Below are 19,327 nucleotides of genomic sequence, written 5' to 3'. Positions count from 1 at the left end.
TTGATCGATTTGTACTGGGTTGTGCAACAGGCATGTCCCACTAGACTAGAAGCAATCTCCACGATTGCCAAACAGGGCCTCTCGTGTCCCCGATCGACCCCTAGGACCTAGCCCAGTGAGCATGTGTCTGAATGTAAGGATGCACACCCCATCACATGTGAAGACCCAACCTGGGTGGCCCTCCTGCAAATCATTCCCAGCAGCTTCTGGGATAGCATTTACAATGCCGAACTCTACTTTTCCCACACCCTCTGCACATTCATCAGTCAGGTCACAGAAACCCAAACAGGCCCTCGAATTTTAATAAAAACATGGTGTGAGCCCATATCTGCTCCAGGAAATTCTGAATGATCTGCAGGCCTCCATACCTTTTTGCTATTATTCTGGGAATGAATAAAAAACAAATAAGCAAAAAATCCTGAAAATCGCAGTGCAGTATTATTTTTTAATTTCCCCTTTAAAGAACTTAGAATTTGGTGAAAATGATAAAATATTTGGTGGTGACTTAAAAAAACAGCGCACACATCAGCTTTAAAAAAGAGCACTTTATTTTAATAAAGAATAGAAAAGATCAATATACTTTTTGAATGCATACAAAAATAAATATTCATTTGCTATATTAAAGATGTGTGCTTTAACATTCATTTGAGCTAAGGACTAAAGCCTATTGTTATCATACACAATTGCAGAAGACAGGTCCATTATCCTTAAAACATGTAATGCTCACTTTGTTGGCCAAAGGAGAAAAGCCACTCTTACTGGAGTTTTCTTATATTTTTATCTGACTTCAGACACATCTAAAGGCCCTATAATCATTAAGTCTGACTTAGCGCTACACCGGCATCACCCTCATAGCAGTAACGATGGGAAAATAAGTAGGCATTCTTTGACTTTTCAGATTTTAAATCAGAGACTTTGTGGTCACAAGGCTGGCTGCCAGGTTGGCTGAGCTGGGCTAATTTGTCCCTGAAATCCCAACCCTTAATCCCATTTCTCAAAATGAGTGTTGACAGATACGGCTTCTTCTTGCCCTTTCATTGTGAGATTCTGAGTCAGGGGAGGTAGTGACCCAGGCTGAATGATAAAGGGAAAAGAATAAAGAAAGTTCTTTTCTACACCTTTAAAACAGTAAAAGGGAGGCAAAAGGACCCACCCCACCCCCCTAAACCTGCCTGGAGTCTACAGCCACGGAGTGACTGACCCAGTCTAACCAACTAACTCTGCACTGGCAAGAAATGGGGCAGGCGCTCGACACGCACCACGTGTGCCTATCTCTAGCAGGGCCAGTGCACCACGCAGGACACACAGACAAATAAAAGGCACCCGAATCTAGCAAAATATAACATTTTTTTAGAAAAAATGTTCAAGTGCTTTTTAATCCTGAAAGTGATTTTAAAGTGGGTGTAGAGACGGGCCATACTGCATACTGGAATGTCAGCGAGATGGCGTGAACCGCCCTCGCCATTAAGCCAAGCCATTGTTTTGTCTTCTGCCCCTGGCTTTTGATTAGTATCATGATTTAGGATAAACATTTTGACACATTCTTGAGTAATAAATGCATCTTATTTGCTAGTAAATAGGGTAAGTTCTTCTAAGGCTAAAACTGGAACTTCTCCATGGAAATCCCATGGGACGGCTGTTGAAGAGGAGAATTTGGTACCGAGTGGAGCTGTTTTGAAGCTCACGGAGTGGTGAGGATGGGGGAAGGCTTTCTCCTGGCCACGGTCTACCCCATGGCCAGTGCAGTGGTGACAGGCTATCACAGGTCATCCACATCCCCCAATTCACTCTAGCCATGCCCACACACCAAACACCATTGGCTGGTGAATGAATGGGTCTGCTGAATCAAAGGCACAATCAAAATGTGGGTACAAGTCACAATTATTGTTTGAACTTGTGGTTTACGTCCTGCTCACTTTATTTAAAAAAAAAGAAAAGAAAAGAAGAAAAGCAATTTCTAATAATAAGACGTGTAAAATAGGACAATTAAAAGTACAAATATTTTAAAAATGGGTCAAAACCATTTACAAAGAAGAAAAGAGAGAGGTATCTGGGGTGGTTTAATTACAGAAATGAAAAAAAATAAATTTAGCTCTAACCTTCCTGGCAACAAAGGACCAAAGGGAAATTTTTCATTGTCTGAAAAATTTCAGACACACTTTGGTTTACCTGGCGATGAAAATGCTGTCCTAGCACCAGATTCTGGGAAGAATATACATTCGCCTAACAAGCCAAAAGTTTTGCTTTCTCTTATTAAATGAAGGCTAGTATCTAAGTATTTTAAAACCTTATCAACATGCTTAAAAGTAAAAAGACACTCCACATCAAATCAAGAACATGAAATCATAAATTTATAGCTCTAACAAAAGATAACGACGAAAAGCAGCCTTGTATTCACAAGTCGATCTTCTCCAAATTTCTTTACTGGAAGCAGCTATGTGCTAGCCAAACTGAATGCCAAGTCTTTGGAAATATCGGTTATCCCAAAATGCTGAAAGAATTGTAGCAACTAATGATAATTAGGAAAAAATGCAGGAAATATATGTTTTAATCACAGTTCTAGTTACAGCATCCAGACCATTTGGTGTGAGTTTCAGTGTTTACATCTGAAGAGTAGAACTGTGATACAATTTGCCTTTAAATGTCAAGTCCTCAGAGAATGCCCTTACTAAATTAAGAGCAGAGTGAAGCACCCCACCCCAGGTCAGAGGGATCCACATCCTTAAATAATTACGACAGTAATTGTAATAATGAAATTCGAGATGTGGGCAGGGTGGGGTGCCCGAGAGAGAGACTTAAACTGTGATTTGTTGGTTTTCTCTGAAAAAGGATCTCTGGTGGGAGGCACAAATATCTGGAAACATCCGGAAGACCTGGTCTGGCTGAGGCTCCTCGGGAGCCTGCATCATGGTCCCAGCACCACAGTTCTTCCCAGCTTCTTCCACCAGCTGCCGGACGTAGAGTTGCTCAATCTAGAGGGATGGTGCACAAGGCAAGAGATGGAGGTAGGATTACCCCAGTCCGAAGCTATCATTCAGAACCTCCACTCGCGTCCCAAAGGGATGAACCCAGAAAAGGCAGATGCAAAGAAAGGGCGAGCGGTATTCCTACAAAGACTCTTAGATATGCTTTCCCAATATTGTCCCAACCTGGCTGGCCAGTGTCCAGAATTCCACCATGAGTTTCATTCCTTTGACTAGAGTTAAATAAGGGCTTGCAAAGCCCTCATCTGTCACTTAGACCTTAAGGCAAGGTGGAATCATCCTGGGAAGGAGGGTTTGACTTAGAAAACCAACCAAACAAAAAAAAAAGTTGGGGGGACACGTTGAGTCGTGAGAGGCCTGGAACATGAGAAGATGGTGCAGAGGTGGCGAGAACCCACTTTCCCCACTCGAAGGTCTTGCTCGGGCCTGCCTCTGCACACAAGTGGAGTACCCCTGTCTTCGCCGCCTGTCCTGCAGCCCAAGTAGAAACTGGGTCCTGACGTGTGGGCCAGGAGACCCGGCCACGAGCTCTGAAGCTCCCTGTTCTTACCTGCACGAGAATGAGTTTGGAGCGCAAGGGGGTCATGTCTGGGAACTCTTCTCCGAAGCACAGCATGACCCTGCTGTCTGGCAGCCGGCTCTGGTTGCCATAGAACTGCTGCAGCTCTGGAGAGACACGGGGTGGGGGAGGGGAGGTTGGCGACTCGGGGCCTTGCCACCCTCTTCACCCAGTGGGCTCCTCCGTGCTCACACCTCAGCTCACACGTCACCTCGCCTGCCTTTCCAGGGCCCCTTCTCCCGGAGGCCTCCGGGAGTTCTTACACCAGGTGGCAGGAGAGGGGTCACACTAGCTCCTAGCCGGTGCTATTACAGGAAGAGGAGCAGGGAGTTTGGGGGGCACAGAGAAGGGGGTCGTGCGCAGCACTGTAGGTGGCCAGATTGACTTCAGACACCCTGACCTTCTAGGGGGAACATTGAAGGGTGGGGTCCTAATTATCCCCCTCACAGAATAACAACAGCTGATGCCCAGCACTTCTGCGTGTGGGTGTTGTCCTGCAGACTCGGTGTGTACAAGGTCAGCATACATCAATCCCCAAGAATCTGGTCAAGATGCAGATCTGGTCTACGGCCATGCCACCTTGCACGTGCCCAATCTCATCTGATCTCGGAAGCTAAGCAGGGTCAGGCCTGGTTAGTACTTGAATGGGAGACCACCTAGGAAGACCAAGTACTATAGGCGTTTAAAAAAAAAAAAAAAAAAAAGATGCAGATTCTGACCCAGAGAGCCAGGGTGGGGCCTGAGACTCTGCATTTCTAACCAGTTCCCAGTGCCTGGAGACAACCCGCAACAGAGTCGCAAGGTGCTAAGCTCCTTTATTCTCCCAACAGCCACGCCGGAAAGGTACGCGGCTGCACTCCCATTCTACACACAGAGAGGTTCCCCAGGATGGCTCGTTAGGAAAGCGAGGAGCAGGATTCAAATGCAAGGGCTGCTCCTGCTGCACCCATGCCCCTGGCCCCTCCATGTCCCCACAAGGACTGCGGTGGCGAATGGCCCACGGGAAGGAGGAGTGATCGTTAGGATTTGAGCAGCAGGTAATGGTGGTACCGACCTCGGAAAAACTGGCTGGTGTCAAAGACCTTGACCACCTCGTCACGCTCCAGCTTGTTGGGCCTGTCCTTGCACAGCACAGCGTTGCCACTGCAGAACACGCGGCCCTGGCACAGCCGCTTGACCAGCACGCCCTGCCGGCTGCTGTGCAGCAGCACGCCACGCTCCAGGTGCCCAAACAGCTTCCGAGTCACCTGCCTCTGCCGCTCGCTGGGAATGGTGTCGGCCGGCGGGAAGCGCACCAGCTCCAGGCCCTCGGGCCCATACATCTTGGCACTGGGCAGACCCGGCTGGCTCAGGGACAGGCGGCAGCCCTCGGGGCAGGTGGTGGTGGTCTGGCCCACCAGCTTGCCCCCATAGTAGAAGCTGATGACCATCTGAGAGAAGGCTGTGGGGAACAGGGGGACAATATCAAGACTGATAGAAAGGGGGCTCCCTGGTCCTTCCCACGCAAATGTCCAGAACCTTTCTTTCTCCCAAACTGGGGAGCTTAACTTTCTGTGTGTCTAGGTCCTCTATGGCATTCTGGGAAGTTCACGCACCCCTTCTAGAAATAATGATTTTTATAAACATAAATAAACGCTCAGGATTACTGAGAAAACTAATGATTCTGAATATAAAAAACTACTGTAGTGCTCTCTGTACTATTGGGGAAGGCCTGACATCTGTGCAATTTACCAGTCACCTGGAGGATAAGGAGGTTTTGACAACTTAATTTCTTAGGAAAATAGCTCCATTTCATAGGCACCGATGTAACACTGTTACATGATCTTATACTATATATTATACCATGTTATGATATACATATATTAAACAACATTATACTCTATAATATATATTATACAATGTTATCTAGATATATAGTCAAATATATTGTACAAAGGTGTGTGGCCTGTTGCTTACATTCACAACAGAAGGAAATGCTAGAATTCGAGGTTAGTGAAAATAAAGACGTAATATTTTTCTTGGCAAATTCACAGTTTCCTTGAGATTCCTTGGATTCTAATTAAGAATCTCTCTGAAACCTGTCATCCAAACCCATTCTCAGGAAAGAGTATGAAAAACGTTTAAATCGAGGCAACATTTCCCAGAATGTGCTGCATATAAAATGATTGGAGGCGGGAGTGACTCAGCATCAAATAAATAAAGATTATTCCATTTTCAATATTCTCTTAATCTCTGATCATCTCAAAAAGAAAGCCCCAGTTTGGTGCCGATGGATTTTTAACACTGAATCCTGACAACCACCCTTTTAACAAAGGACAGGAGTTGGGGCTCCAAGCCTTGAGCAGGTGGTAATATCTGGCCAGAACTGCTAAACAGTATATCTGGTTTTCACTGAATTTGCTTTGACCTCTGACTTCCTACTTATAGAAAGTGACAGTGGATCTCCTTTAACAGACCATGATAGATGGCCCTCATTTAAAATAAACTTAAGTTTGAAAAAGTAAGATTTGGAGAAAAATAGGATGTTAATAACAGTCCAGGTGGTACCCAGGTATAAAAATTGATTGCGAAGGTGGAGCTTACGTGACTAAAGTTTGGGAACCTCTAAACTAAGGTAAGAATGAAAACGAGTTAAATTTGGGGATATTACCTGAGGAATCTGCATTTTAAAAGCCTTAAACTAAGAATTACATGCACTCTCAATGAGCTTGGTGAGTCTGGGGCACCTTCTAAGGGACCCCGACTAGTCCAGAGCTGTCCCCTGGAGCCACACAGGCTGTGAGCTGCCCAGCTCCATGGTACCACTAGAGCTGTGCATTGCATGACCTGCACAACTGTCTGGAGCAGCCCGGTGGGTGGCCACCCATCCCGCCTGGTTAACAGCGCTGTACACTCACAATTCTTTAGACCTTCCCACTGGCCTCTCTCTCTCTGTTCAAGAAACATTTGCTCAGTCAAATATTAAGACTCTCCACTACTGTTCACAGGCTCCATTTTCTCCCATACCGGAGTTAAATAGCATTCTAGAATCATGTAGGGTTGGGAGTTAGAGCTGCGGGTGCTCTAGTCCAACTCATTTACTTGATGTTTGGGGAAACTGAGGCCCCGGTAGGGTCACCCAGCAGGTAAGCGGCAGCACCAGCATCCAACCCGATATCTCGTTACCCTCAGTTCACTATCCTCCCACCCGCCTCGTCGGCAACATCCTCACTGCCTGATGACTTGACACATTCTACTTCCTTCACACAGGAACAACTCTGAACTTTGTCCCAAATGAATGAAACACTCCAGATGACTCTGTCACCATTCTGCCCCTTTGCCCTGTCATTGCTGCAATCTTATCTCATACTAGTGCCTCTTGACCGTGTGAACTGACTACTTCAGAGGGAGCAGCAGACAAGGTGTTCCAGAGGTGCCCAGGCAGGGCTATCCTAGTGACCCCAAAGCCATGGGACAGCTTAGGCTCCAAGAAGGTTTGAGCTGGAAAGGCCTGAGACATGACTCGCCGCTCCTACAGGTGAGCAGCGGAGACCCACTGAGCAGAAGCCATCCAAGGGCTGCCAGGTCCTCGGTCCAGCCCTTCTGCAATTCTAAGAGCCCCACTACAACCCTGTCCTGCTCCTGTTACATCCAGACCCACCGAGGGCAGCCTGCAGGCTTCGGAGCAGGCTCTGGAGCCCCCTGCATGATGCGTAATCCCAGTGTGTGATCTGGGGCAAGCAGCTTCCCACTCTGCCTGAGTTTCTCCATCAGCAAAGTGGAGATTATAATACACCCACTTTACTGAGTGGCTGTGAGGGTTGCATGAGTTTGTGTTTGTGCTCGGCATATGCCAGCACCATATAGGCAGTTATTAAATAAATTGGGGTAACGGGACAAAAGGTGAGCCTACATAGATTAACTACATAGATGAGACTCCTGAAATTATAAGCCACAGTCCCTGGACTACAGAGAATGTCCCAAATGCTGTCGCCAAGTGCTTATGGCCTATTAGCACATTTCATCCTCACAATGACCATATGAGATAGAGACTATTAATAATTATACCCATTTTTAATTGGCAAGAAATATTCAAAGTGATGAAAAGCAAGGACCTGCAACCAAGATTCCTCTACAAGCAAAGCTATCATTTAGAATTAGAGGACAGATAAAGAGCTTCCCAGACAAGAAAAAGCTAAAGGACTTCATCATCATCAAGCCGATAGGACAGGAAATGTTGGAGGGACTTCTTTAAGAAGAAAAAGAAAAGAGGAAAAGATCAAAAATATGAATAATAAAATGGCAATAACTACATATATATCAACCATTATTTTAAATGTAAATGGATTAAATGCTCCAATCAAAAGATAGGCTGGCCGAATGGACAAGAAAATAAGACCTTTACATTTTCTGCCTACAAGAGACTCACTTCAGATTGAAAGACACACGTAGACTGAAAGTAAAAAGATGAAAAAGACACTTGATGAAAAAGACATTTCATGAAAATAGAAACAAACAAAAAAACTGGGGTAGCACTACTTATGCCAGACAAAACAGACTTTAAAACAAAGGCTATGCCAAGAGACAAAGAAGGACTCAGTTATCCCACTTCTGGATATTTATACAAAGAAACCCGAAACACTACTTCGAAGGGACTTGTGAATCCATATATTCATTGCAGCATTTTTACAATAGCCAAGATATGGAGACCACCTGGGCGTCCATCAATAGATGAATGAATAAAGAAGGGTGATTCGTATATACAATGGAATACTACTCGGCCATGAAAAAGAATAAAATCTTGCCATCTACAAAAATACGGATGGACCTAGAGGGTATTGTACTGAGAGGAGTAAGTCAGACAGAGAAAGACAAGTGCCATATGATTTCACTTACATATGGAATCTAAATAACAAAATAAGCAAACCGGCGAAACAGAAACAAACTCGTAGATACAGAGAACATTTTGATAGCTGCAGGATGGGAGGCGGGGAGAGATGGGTGAAAAGGGGAAGGGATTAAGAAGCACAAATTGGTAGTTACAAAATAGTTATGGGAATGTAAAGTATAACAAAGAATATAGTCAATAATATTATAATAACTATGCACAGTGTCAGATGAGCACTTTGTAAGGTATATAAATGTCTAATCACTATGTTGTACACCTGAAACTAATATATTGTAGGCCAACTATAATTAAAAATAAAAAAATATTAAAAATTTTCCAGATGAGGAAACCAAGACATAGACAGGTTAAGGTACTTGCCCTCAATGGCACTATTGCTCATTCCCTCCCCCGAAGGCAGCTCCAAATCTGTGTTCTTAAGCACCAATCAAACATCACTTTTCACCCCAATCATTTCAAACACATACAGTCGAGAGCACAAATGAGCAGCCACAGCCATGTTTGGATCCACCAGCACAGTGGGCTATTATTAATGCAGACTTGCTGCTACCTTTTTATATGGGAAGATTTCCCCTAAAAATCCAGACCTCTGGTTTCTCTAGAAAAAAACGGGAAAATTAAGCCTGGCTGGGTCTGCAAGTCCACAAGGCACTAACCACCACAAGCGAACCCATGAGGCATGGCCCCTCCACTTTGCCGCTCCCTGTTGTCTTGCACCTGCCATTCCACTCGTTACCTGACCTCAAGCCTGCAGGGTTAAGAACTGGGGACCCTCGACATCAACTTTTTTACATGGGGCGGGGGGTGAACTGAACAGAGGTACCAAAGTCCATCACTTCTAGAGGAACGTTGTAGTATTTTCTTTGCACGAGGCTACGGCAGAAAGTCGCTCTATTTGCTGCGTGCTGAGACAGCTCTGGAATAACTTGAGAAAGCTTCCTCCTCAGACCGTGTCTTCTCACCCAGATGCCACGGCCCAGTGCCTGACTACTCTCTTGTCCCCAGAAAGCACTGGTCAGCAGACTCCCTGGGCCACAGCCCAGAGCTAACTAGGTCAAAGGCCCAGTCCCATGACCCAGGGCCTCCGGGAGCTGGGCCTCTGGTGAGCATGGCAGCTATCCAGTGTAAATCTGAAAACAGGCTTGAAGCCAGGTGCCTGGGTTTGAACCTGGCAACCCTGCTTACCAGCAGTGTGACCTTGGATGAGCAATTTAACTTCTAAGGCTGTTTCCTCATCTGTGAAGCCGGAGTTATAACAGTCCCCAAGGGCTGCTGTGCAATGATAAGAGCTTTATAATTTTCTTGCCTGGGTGAGAACCTGCCTCCACTACCCCAAAAAACACCCGTCCCTTGAGGGCCTTGGTCAAGACACTTCTCTCTGAGCCCTGTTTCCTCCTCTACACCAGGAGGTCTCGGATCCCCAGCCCTAACGTTCTGTGGTCCATCTTGATGAGTCAGGCTGTTCCCTTCTCATAGAACCCAGCAGCTGTTGGAGAAGACACTGGCTTCCTTTGCTCTGAAGATGCCATCAATGAGCCTGAATGTAAGTTTCAGGGGCCACTGGAAGGAGCATGGTCCAAGTCCCCAGTGTAATTAGACAATGAGATGGCCCACAGGTGTCTTCTGTCCACGGGGGGCAGGAGCATGGATAGGACAGCCTGGGGCCATACCCCAGCTCTACAGACTGTGAGACCAGGGGTTTCTAAGCCAGTACAATGGGAATAATGGCACCCACCTAAAGGTGTTACAAAAGGGTAATGAGATGAGGCCATGTACGTCCTAGCGATGACCTTGGACCCAGTTAACATTCACTAATGTCAACCACCACTTTCATCATCACTATTATCACCATCACCACCATCACCATGATAACCACTATCGTCACCATCATCACCATCACCACCACTGTCACCACCATGATCGTTATTAGTATCATTATTGTTGTAAACATGGGTGTGGAAGACAGTAAAAGAAATTGACACTGGTGACATTCATTGACCAGTATGTCCCTACCAAAAAGTTTTAATAACACTATGTTTAATCCCCAGAACACTTCCACAAGGTAGTTGCTATTATTATTCCTATTACAGACAAGGGGTCTGAGGCTCTCTGAGTGGTCCAATTATTTTTCCTGGGGTCACATGAGAGGGGCAGAGCTGGGCCTTGAGTGTGTCTGTCCTCAAGCAATTTCTCCCACATAAAATCACGTCTGTAAAGAGCTCTTTGGATCTATTTGTTGGTCCAATCCAAGAAGAGACTCAAAAAGGCCAGCCACTTATTCGCTCCCAAACCAAACAGTGAAAAGGAAGAATCAGGTGTCCAACTTCTGACACCAGACTGTGGCTCGTCCACAGATCCTCGAGAACCCACACAGGTCGTTTGAGCTTTGTCTTCAAAGAGTGCCCTCCCCCTCCCCTGCCCAGCCCAGGATACCTCGTACCTGAATGGTGCGTGTCGTAGGCCGTGTATCCTGTCACCAGCGGCAAGCCTGCTGGAGAAAGAAAAGCAGATTCAGACCCAGCCAGACCCAGTTGTGTGCGGAGAACCAGGCCAAATTCTCCTCCTCTCCAAAAGTTTCTTCAAAAGCCACATATGGCGTGCTCCTGAGGCCCTGCCACAGGCTTCCGCTGAATTTGGTGTTTTTCCCTCTCAGTGTGGCGACCCATGTTTCATAAATGCAGAAAACCAGACGTCAACCCAACCAGCATGGAGCGGGGGGAGACTTCCTCTGTGCTGTGGGATTTCTGACCATTTGTCAGTGTGACACTGTGGGGCCACATTTCCTTCCCCCCCGAGGGCCCGCTCCCGAAATATCGCTGGACTGTGTGACCACCATCCAGAGCTTGTCTCAGAGGGGAGCCCATGCCCAAGCTAGCTGCCGAGCACAGGGAGATGACACTCTCCGAGAGCCCCTGACTGGCACCACTCCACGCCCTGGCAGCCTTGGAGGCCCGCCAGGCCAGCTGTCACCTCCCGGCCTCCTATAGGGGACAGTGGGAGAGAAGCCAAGGGAGGAAGCAAAGGCATTCACGCTTATGGAGAGGGGGGGTCATTTCAAGCACAGAGTCATCAGAAACTAATAAGCAGGTGAATGCCTTATTTAGCCTCATGACCCCATGGGGCAGATACTGGTGTCTCTGCTTTTTAGATGAGTGAACTGAGCCTCATATAAGATACTCAACTTCCTGACTGGGGGTTCAGATCTAGGCCTGAGCTCTCATGCTCCCCAGACGCTTTGGGTTATGAGTGGATCAGAGGGGTCCCTAATGTCCTAAGAAACCGGATGGCAGACCTAACAGACCTAACATGGCCCGGAGCCACGAATTCCCCCTAGTCTTGGAGAAGCTCCCACAGTCCCTCCAATCTGACCTTCCCAGGAGCGTAGGGGAGAGTGGACACATGCACCTTTCTGAGAGGCAGTGCGAATGGGGCTAAGGGCATGGCTGGGCTCTGCCCTCAAAGGCCATCTCTCTGGGCTCAGTTACCTTCAGTGAAACAGGAATCATAGCAGTATTCCCGCCCTCACCCCCAGATGCTATAAGGCCCCAGCCCCAGATGCTATAAGGCTGAAACCATTCAAACGAATCCAGCCCCCACACCACTTGGAGCAGCTCTGGGCTCCCATCCTCACCTGCGCTGGGCTGCTGCATCCACCAGTCTGGGAGGAGCTGACTCCTGCAGGCCTCAGGTGGGGAAGGGCTCCTTTTGACCATCCCCATGTAGTCGTCCACAGAAGGCTGTGTCATTGGGGGCGAGAGAGAAGAGCAGTGTAGTCACTGAGCTTCCAAAGCAGGACCCCAGTGTTGCCCAACTAAAACCATATCGTCGTCTTTATCTCATGAGACAGAAGGGAAGTTTTACTTTGCATCTTGAAAAATCCAAGAAAATCCAGCGGAATTAGTGATCAAACCACATGACCAAATTATTAGCCTCTTCACGGCCCCTAATAAGTTTATGGGCTTTTGCATGGAACTGCCTGTTGAAAATTCTGGGACACCAATAAACAGTGATACTGAACAAACTCTGCCATGCTTTAGCAAATCTCATTCAATGTGCCATGTCTAGATTTTCCATCTCTGACCCATTCTTTAAACAAGGTCGATAAATTCAGTTAGGAAACGTTTTTGAAAATCTGCTTTTCCTGTGATCCTGGTGTGTCAATCCAATAATCTCACTCCCTTAGCTGAGTCAGCAGAAAAGCTTCATACGGAAAACAGGACATTGCTGGAGAGACATGAAGCCAGGAATTCACTCAGTCTGCTGCCAAAGACCACCCAGAAATGTAACAGCTGCCATGTGCAGAAAAGCCAGGCAGCTTACGGTAGGTTACATTTTGTTATCTATATTGTTGGACCACCGAGCTACTCCTAAGACTAGTATTGCCACATGAGTATTAAGAAGAATTTCTATAGCCCCCCACACCACCATCTGCAAGAGCTATGTAATTACTTTAGCTATGCCTTGTAAGAGCCATAAGAAAAAAAAAAAGTTAAGAGGCTAAAGGTAGAAGAAATGGCATCCAAATAGCTAAAATTGGTATTCGAAAACCCATTGCCTAAAACTTTGTTAATCCTTTACTCATAGCCTATTAAGTATGACTTACATACAATTCAAATAAGCTTGGTTATACGGCTTTCTAACCCAACAAAGATGAAAAGCTGCATATTAAAAGAGAGTAGGCAGCCCACCAGCCATGAGAACTTGCAAAATAATCATGTCGTAAGTACAACCCCAAGCAGAAAGGAGAGTTTACATTCTGTTCACTGCAGCCTGCTAAGAAGGCAAGGGGATACAGGATGCATTATAAAAGACTGCCATTCAGAATGTCTAAATCTGAAGTCTAGAGCTTGAGGGAACGTCACTGACGCTGAGCACACAGCTCTGCCCCAGCCCTCAGGATGAAGGAGCTAACTAGGTAGCAGAGGCAAGCCTCCCAAGGCTTCTAATTGGCCTAGACCTTGTATTCCTTCTCAGTCAGGGTTGAGGTGACTTTTGCTGGGAGACATGCTCACTAAAACACATTGAGGCTTCTGCTGTCAGGGCTAGACCCCTGGAAATGCTGCCCCCACTTACTTCCTTGATCAGCTCATCAATTTCAGAGCGCCCACACTCCATGTCCGTGACTTCATTCACACAGCCAGGAGTCGCCATGCCTAATTTGCCTAAGGAAAATCAGACAAACATGACAAAATATGACCATGAGGCATCACAACCATCATCGAGGCCATAACCTGTGTGTTTTCTTTTTTTTAAGTGCTGAGTTGAGAGAAATAATAGTCAATAAGTTTGGAAAAGGCCTAGAGATTTTTTCCCATGCTTCTTCAGTCATCTGATCAGTAAAGTCAAAAGAGAGAACGTGGTGGTTCTTTCTAACACTTGGAGGACACTGTGGTCTCTTCCTTCTGTGTGCTGAGATCTCAAGTGAATTCATATCAGATATCCTTTACACCAGGCATTTACCAGCCAACAGAGGTTAAATTTACAAGGTGGGGTATTTGAAGACACTCAAAGATTTCCTGGCAAAATGTGTTTGCAGGTTGAAGTCTTTTTTTTTTTTAAACAATTGGCAGGAAATCTCTTTTTGGCCTTTCCAAATATACACGCACGCATCTGTACACACACATGCCATGCACACACATGGCATACCACAAAGACTCGCCCATGCCCATTTTGAACCCATCTTCATCAGGAACCACTACAGGTGCTTGAGTGATTCCACAACAAGCACTCTGGACCAGTCTAGTTTCTTCTCCACTCTTATGCCTCTTTTCGATCCAGAAACTCACCTGATTAAGTTTATCAGTGTGAGATGTATTATAAACAACAAATACCTGTTTGCTGGAATTCATTAGTCTCAGTGATCTATAGAACTGACCTATTATGTCATCCTCACTGAATTTTGATTCTATTTTGATAGATTCAAGAATTCACTTAGAAGCTGTTAATGGGGGAAGTAGGGGGCAGGTGGGGCACCCCCAATGTAGCTTGCAAATCACTGAAGTACAGAGGAGAATGGTCCATGTAGGCATTATGCAAATGTAACATTTCTATGCCCCCTGAGAACCTGCTTGTTTAACATCTACCCTTGCAGGTGATGCTGGCTGTGCCCCATGCTATAAACAAGTTAGGGTCACCTGTCAGTTCAAGCTTGGCTAATCCTGGGGGTGAGGGACTAAGAAAAACTCTATTCCTTCAAATCACAATTTACTTTATGATGACGAAAAAAGTATTCAAAACTAGGAAATAAAGCAGAAAGATAACTGGTCTCTGAAAACCACTCCAGAGGATCATCTAAGACAGGGGTCCCCAACCCCCGGGTCATGGACTGGTACCAGTCCGTGGCCTGTTAGGAACCAGGACACACAGTAGGAGGTGTACAGCCGGCAAGCAAGCAAAGCTTTATCTGTATTTGCAGCCGCTCCCCAGAGCCAGCGTCACCGCCTCAGCTCCACCTCAGGTCATCAGGCATTAGATTCTCATAGGAGCACCGGTCCCTGGTGCCAAAAAGGTTGAGGACTGCTGAATTCTCAAAGGTCTCCCCTAAGGATCATCTGATTCTCCAGGGCAAGGTCAGTTTTTTTTACTTAGTATTACTGACTATCAAATAGGCTTCAGACTCAGTAACGGCAGGTGTTAATTTACAGGCGATTAAGCTAGAAATGACCAGTAGAAATGATAACCCCCAAACTACTGTTGCATTGCCAGATTGGACACTCGTCAGTTTGGCTCAGCCTTCTGTCCTTCACTGACCACGTATACCCGTGTCATGTTTTGTCAAACAACCTTTGTCATCCCCCTAGCTCCCTAGTCAACGAGTCAAATAACTCTCTGACTCAAGCTCATCATATATTTGTTAGGGTCACAATTTTTACTTTTTAAAAATTATACATCAATATTTTCAACCTTGCCACAGTGGAGAGCTCAAACTCAGAATTTCTGCACAGTCCTAAGCAGTTTTGGGGGGTTCTATTTCTTTCAGGCAACTAATGGACCTATAAGAAGATAAGGGTTGTCGGGTCAATATTCTAATTGCCACATCGAATGGCTAAGAAAATCAATGTGTTAAAAGAATGTTTTAAACCAGAGATGGCGATTAGATTTTATCTCATGGGCCAGCTCTGATTCAGAGCAGCTGCACAGCACACTACTTTGAAAAGATTCTAAGGCCAGATCTGAGCTCCATATATCCTGATTGATTAGTGAGGTCTGACCAGAGCACAGGAATCGAGCCTGGGGCCTGTGCAGCATTTCGTTGCTATCCCTGCCTAAACTCTTCACAAATGCTCTCCTAGGATTTTAGAGCTGGAAGAGGCTTCAGGAATTATCACATCCCGCGTTCCCACACAATGAGCACGATCTAACAATATACTGAGTCATATCCTATCTCCAGCAATGAAACCAACAATGCTATCATCCACAAATTCATTCAACAACCTTACCCTCTACTTTAATCAGCCATCCCTTTTGTCTACCTGATCTTCCCCAGCCTCCTCTGAGAGTAGCCAGAAAACAAGAGGAATTCCTTCCACACTGTCAGAGGATCCCTGCTCCTATCCAATCTCATCACTGAGCCCCAGCGAGGTCTTACAACACGTTCCTGGTCTGACAGTGAGCAGCAGAGCAGGCTGCCACCCAATCTCCCCGCCCTTTCCTCCCATCAGGGCTGCCTCTCACTCAACTGGAAGCTGCCACTTGGTCAGCAGCAGATGGTGGGTGAGGTCAGCGGAAAGAGAGCTCCATATCTGCCTATACAAAGGAGAGAACTGTTTTGTTTAGCTAAAACCACCTGACCCAGATCCTGTGGGCGGCGGCTTCGACCCCAGGCCCAGGGTCTCCTACAGGAAGCTGCAAGCCAGTCAGCCCCCGTCAGGCTGAGTGCCCATCAAGGATAGTTACATTTTTGCTCTTCCTCGGGGACGATGCGGTAAACTTTGTATGGCTCAGAAATGTCCAGCTGGGACCGGTCTGTTACTTCCTCAAAATCCGGACTCTTGTTCAAAGCACAGCGTAGCCTTGTTTTCCACGTGGCTGGTTCAGCTTTGTCACCTTCCTTAAATTTCCCTTTAAAAACTGCCCAGGCCTAAAGAAAGAGAAAGCAGCACATGAAACACACAGCCAGCCCCTCGACAGCGGACTCCCACAGCCCAGGTCAGGACTAGCACATTCTCACCACCCTAAAAGTCATTTTTGGTCACCAGCTCTCATTCAAGAAACTTTTAAAGCTCAGACACCTCGATCAGACTCCTTTCTTAGACAGATCTGAAAAGGTCCAGGCCAGGAAGGGGTCCCCCAAGATCACCCAGTTGAGCTGGAATTGGAACCCAAGCCCAAGGCTCCTCCCCCACACAAATCCTTCCCAGGACCAGAGAGCCAGGAGGAGCCTGAGGTCAAGTAATACAAAGAGGAAGTCTCACATGGTTTCACTAGAATGTTCAAAACAAAGAACAATTTTTTTTTTAATCAACCCCTAGCATAAAAATTTAGCTAAACATTTGCAAAAATTCGGAGTGTGGTCATCTACTGCCTTGCTACTTTTAATAGAAATTTTGTTTTGCATTTTGGCATTTATTCTAACCTGCCCCCCACCTCCCCTGGGCACTGCTTAAAATGCAATGAAATGTTTTTCCTCTCTGTTGTTTTTTTCATGGCTCTGTTTTCTGACCTCTCCAAACCTTAGACTCTAAACTAGGACGAGAGACTCAAAACTCGGAACTTAAAGTCAAAACGTAAAACGGGGCAGTATTTTTTAAAAATGGGGCAGGGGGAGGGATTAAGAAGTACAAATTGATACTTACAAAATAGCTATGAAGATATTTTTAAAAGTTAAACATGTGAACCGGCATAGTTTTAAGTTCAAAATTGGAATACAAGACACATCAATTAGGAGGTCACTACTATCAGGTGAAAATAACCTTTGGCGTTAGGCAAAATCAGACACATCTTCCAACCTAAAATAATACCAGATCTACAGGGAATTCTCAAGCCCCACTCAGAAAAATGCAATTCCAAGAGATAATTTCCCCAATATGACCCAGTCTGGGATTAAAAGCCAACTGTTCCGACTTCCAACCCGGTGGATTTCCACTAAGGCAAGTGTTCTCAAGTTTAATGCCAATCCCCTGGAAAGCTCGTGAAATGCAGATTCCTGGGCCTGCCCCTCTCATTAGTCGGTGTGGGTTAGGTCTGTGAACCTGCATCTTTAGCTAGCACTCCAGTGATTATGACTTAGGAAGCCACACTTCCAGAAACTCCAAAACGCCCCTATGAGTCACAGCTCCATTTAAAGAAGTTTGGGGTATTTTCCTCTTAAAAGACAAGACCTCACAGCTCACTTACAGCTCCCTCCTCTTTTATTGCCCAGAGCTCAGATTTAGCATCTCTGTCTGAGGTAAAGAAACTGTAGAAAACTCCTGTTAATGAGCTTGAGCAGTCATTTCCTTTTCCAACATATACGCAAAACTCCCCTTAACGAATGTTTCAGAGTAAATGGCTTTCAATCCTTTTCAATATTTTTTTCAATCATTTATTAACTGCATCATAGGCCATGCATAAATTTATTTTTTTCAGAGAAATGTGAGTGCAAACCATGTACACACTGAACAGTAATTAAAAATTTTTATTATATTAAATCAAAGTGCCAATAAATAAATGAATGAATAAATAAATAAATAAATAAATAAATGAAAGTGTCTCCACCTCGATACTACTGACATTTGGGGTCAGATCATTCTGTGTGTGGTTGGATATCTAGCTGCAGCCCTGGCCTCCACCCACTAGATGCCTATAGCACCCCCACCTCCATTGTGACAATCAAAAATGTCTCTCTAGAGATCGTCAAGTGTCCTCCAAGGAGGTAAAATCGTGCTACATACACACACCTGTTTGAGAACACTGAGTTAATCCATTTTACAAGTGGACTTTGAAGAGCATGGATCTGCGGGCAATGTTAGGACCAGCTGGTATTTATCCAGAACTGCCCAGCCTACTGTCATAGTTACTGGTTTCTTCAAGGCTCACACTAACCCCATGAAGAAAGCCAGGACATCATAAAGCAAAGCAGGGCCAGTGGGCAGGAAATGCCCTGGGCTGGCATCAGGTACCCTGTTTCCCCTGGCCGGCTCTAAAATATCAGCTTAGCTGGGTGATCTCTCCAGACTCTAGACCTAACCCCAGACAGAACAGAGTGATTCCAAGCCCCACCAACAACAGGCAATATGGCTATTCAGTCCCTACCACACCCCATGCCTCCTGTCCACAAGGTACTCTGCACTCATCAGCAGCCAGCAGTAAACCCAGGACCGTAAATTCTTCCTAATTTAACATTATTCTCTCATCTTGTGTTTTAAAAATCAAATGCTATTTTTTTTCCTCTAAGTCCTACTGAATTTGAAATATCTGTGCTACTAAGTAAGTTCTAATTCATTTAGGCCTATCACAATGCCTGGTCAATGAGAGAGCAATCAATGAATTATAACCCTCCGTTAACTCGATTTTCTCCCCCAACCTTATGAAAAGGAGGCAAAATACTTTTTAAAAACATAAATATGAGCTGATGTCAGGGCCTCATCAGTATCCTCAGAGGTGGTACAAAATGAGCTAATGGTGCAATCTCCCAGCTACCTCTGGTCTACACCATGAAGCTGACCTCAGAATGACTCCTGCGAACAATGAAGGATTGTCTTGTATAAGTGGCTTCTTACAATCCATTTACTAAGACAGAAAAAGAGGTATCTAACCAAGGCCTACCTATTGACTTCTTCCAATGGCAAAAACACGTTTGGTCGGCAGTGCAGAGATACGCCCCTCAGAGGATGGAGTGAGTGAGCACAACTCAGGGAAGCACCAGATGGGTTCTCCCCATCTGTATTTCACCAGCCCAGTCTGTCACCCTCCCAGTGG

At 45.7% G+C, this 19,327-nt stretch overlaps 1 protein-coding gene and 1 pseudogene across 2 annotated transcripts in view; one reads left to right on the top strand and one right to left on the bottom strand.

Moving 5' to 3' along the window:
- Positions 1-2,329: 2,329 nt before the first annotated feature.
- IRF8 (interferon regulatory factor 8) overlaps positions 2,330-19,327 on the bottom strand; it is a 23,012-nt gene continuing 6,014 nt past the window's right edge. The window contains exons 3-9 of one of the 2 annotated variants that reach the window (XM_006926736.3): positions 16,325-16,508; positions 13,502-13,590; positions 12,060-12,165; positions 10,869-10,919; positions 4,598-4,984; positions 3,535-3,650; positions 2,330-2,972 (exon numbers count right to left, since the gene is read on the bottom strand). In XM_006926736.3, the coding sequence (XP_006926798.1) occupies positions 2,796-2,972; positions 3,535-3,650; positions 4,598-4,984; positions 10,869-10,919; positions 12,060-12,165; positions 13,502-13,590; positions 16,325-16,508 (1,110 nt within the window). In that variant the 3' untranslated portion in view covers positions 2,330-2,795. The remainder of the gene's footprint in view (positions 2,973-3,534; positions 3,651-4,597; positions 4,985-10,868; positions 10,920-12,059; positions 12,166-13,501; positions 13,591-16,324; positions 16,509-19,327) is intronic. The other variant, XM_006926737.3, reaches the window with a different exon arrangement.
- On the top strand, positions 4,106-4,224 carry LOC112474881 (annotated as a pseudogene).

The sequence above is a fragment of the Pteropus alecto genome, unplaced genomic scaffold (genome assembly GCF_000325575.1).
Source record: "Pteropus alecto unplaced genomic scaffold, ASM32557v1 scaffold7, whole genome shotgun sequence".
In the NCBI taxonomy this organism is placed as follows: Eukaryota; Metazoa; Chordata; class Mammalia; order Chiroptera; family Pteropodidae; genus Pteropus; species Pteropus alecto.
Note: the sequence above shows the minus strand (reverse complement) of the source record. Positions and strands in the feature narration are given on the sequence as shown.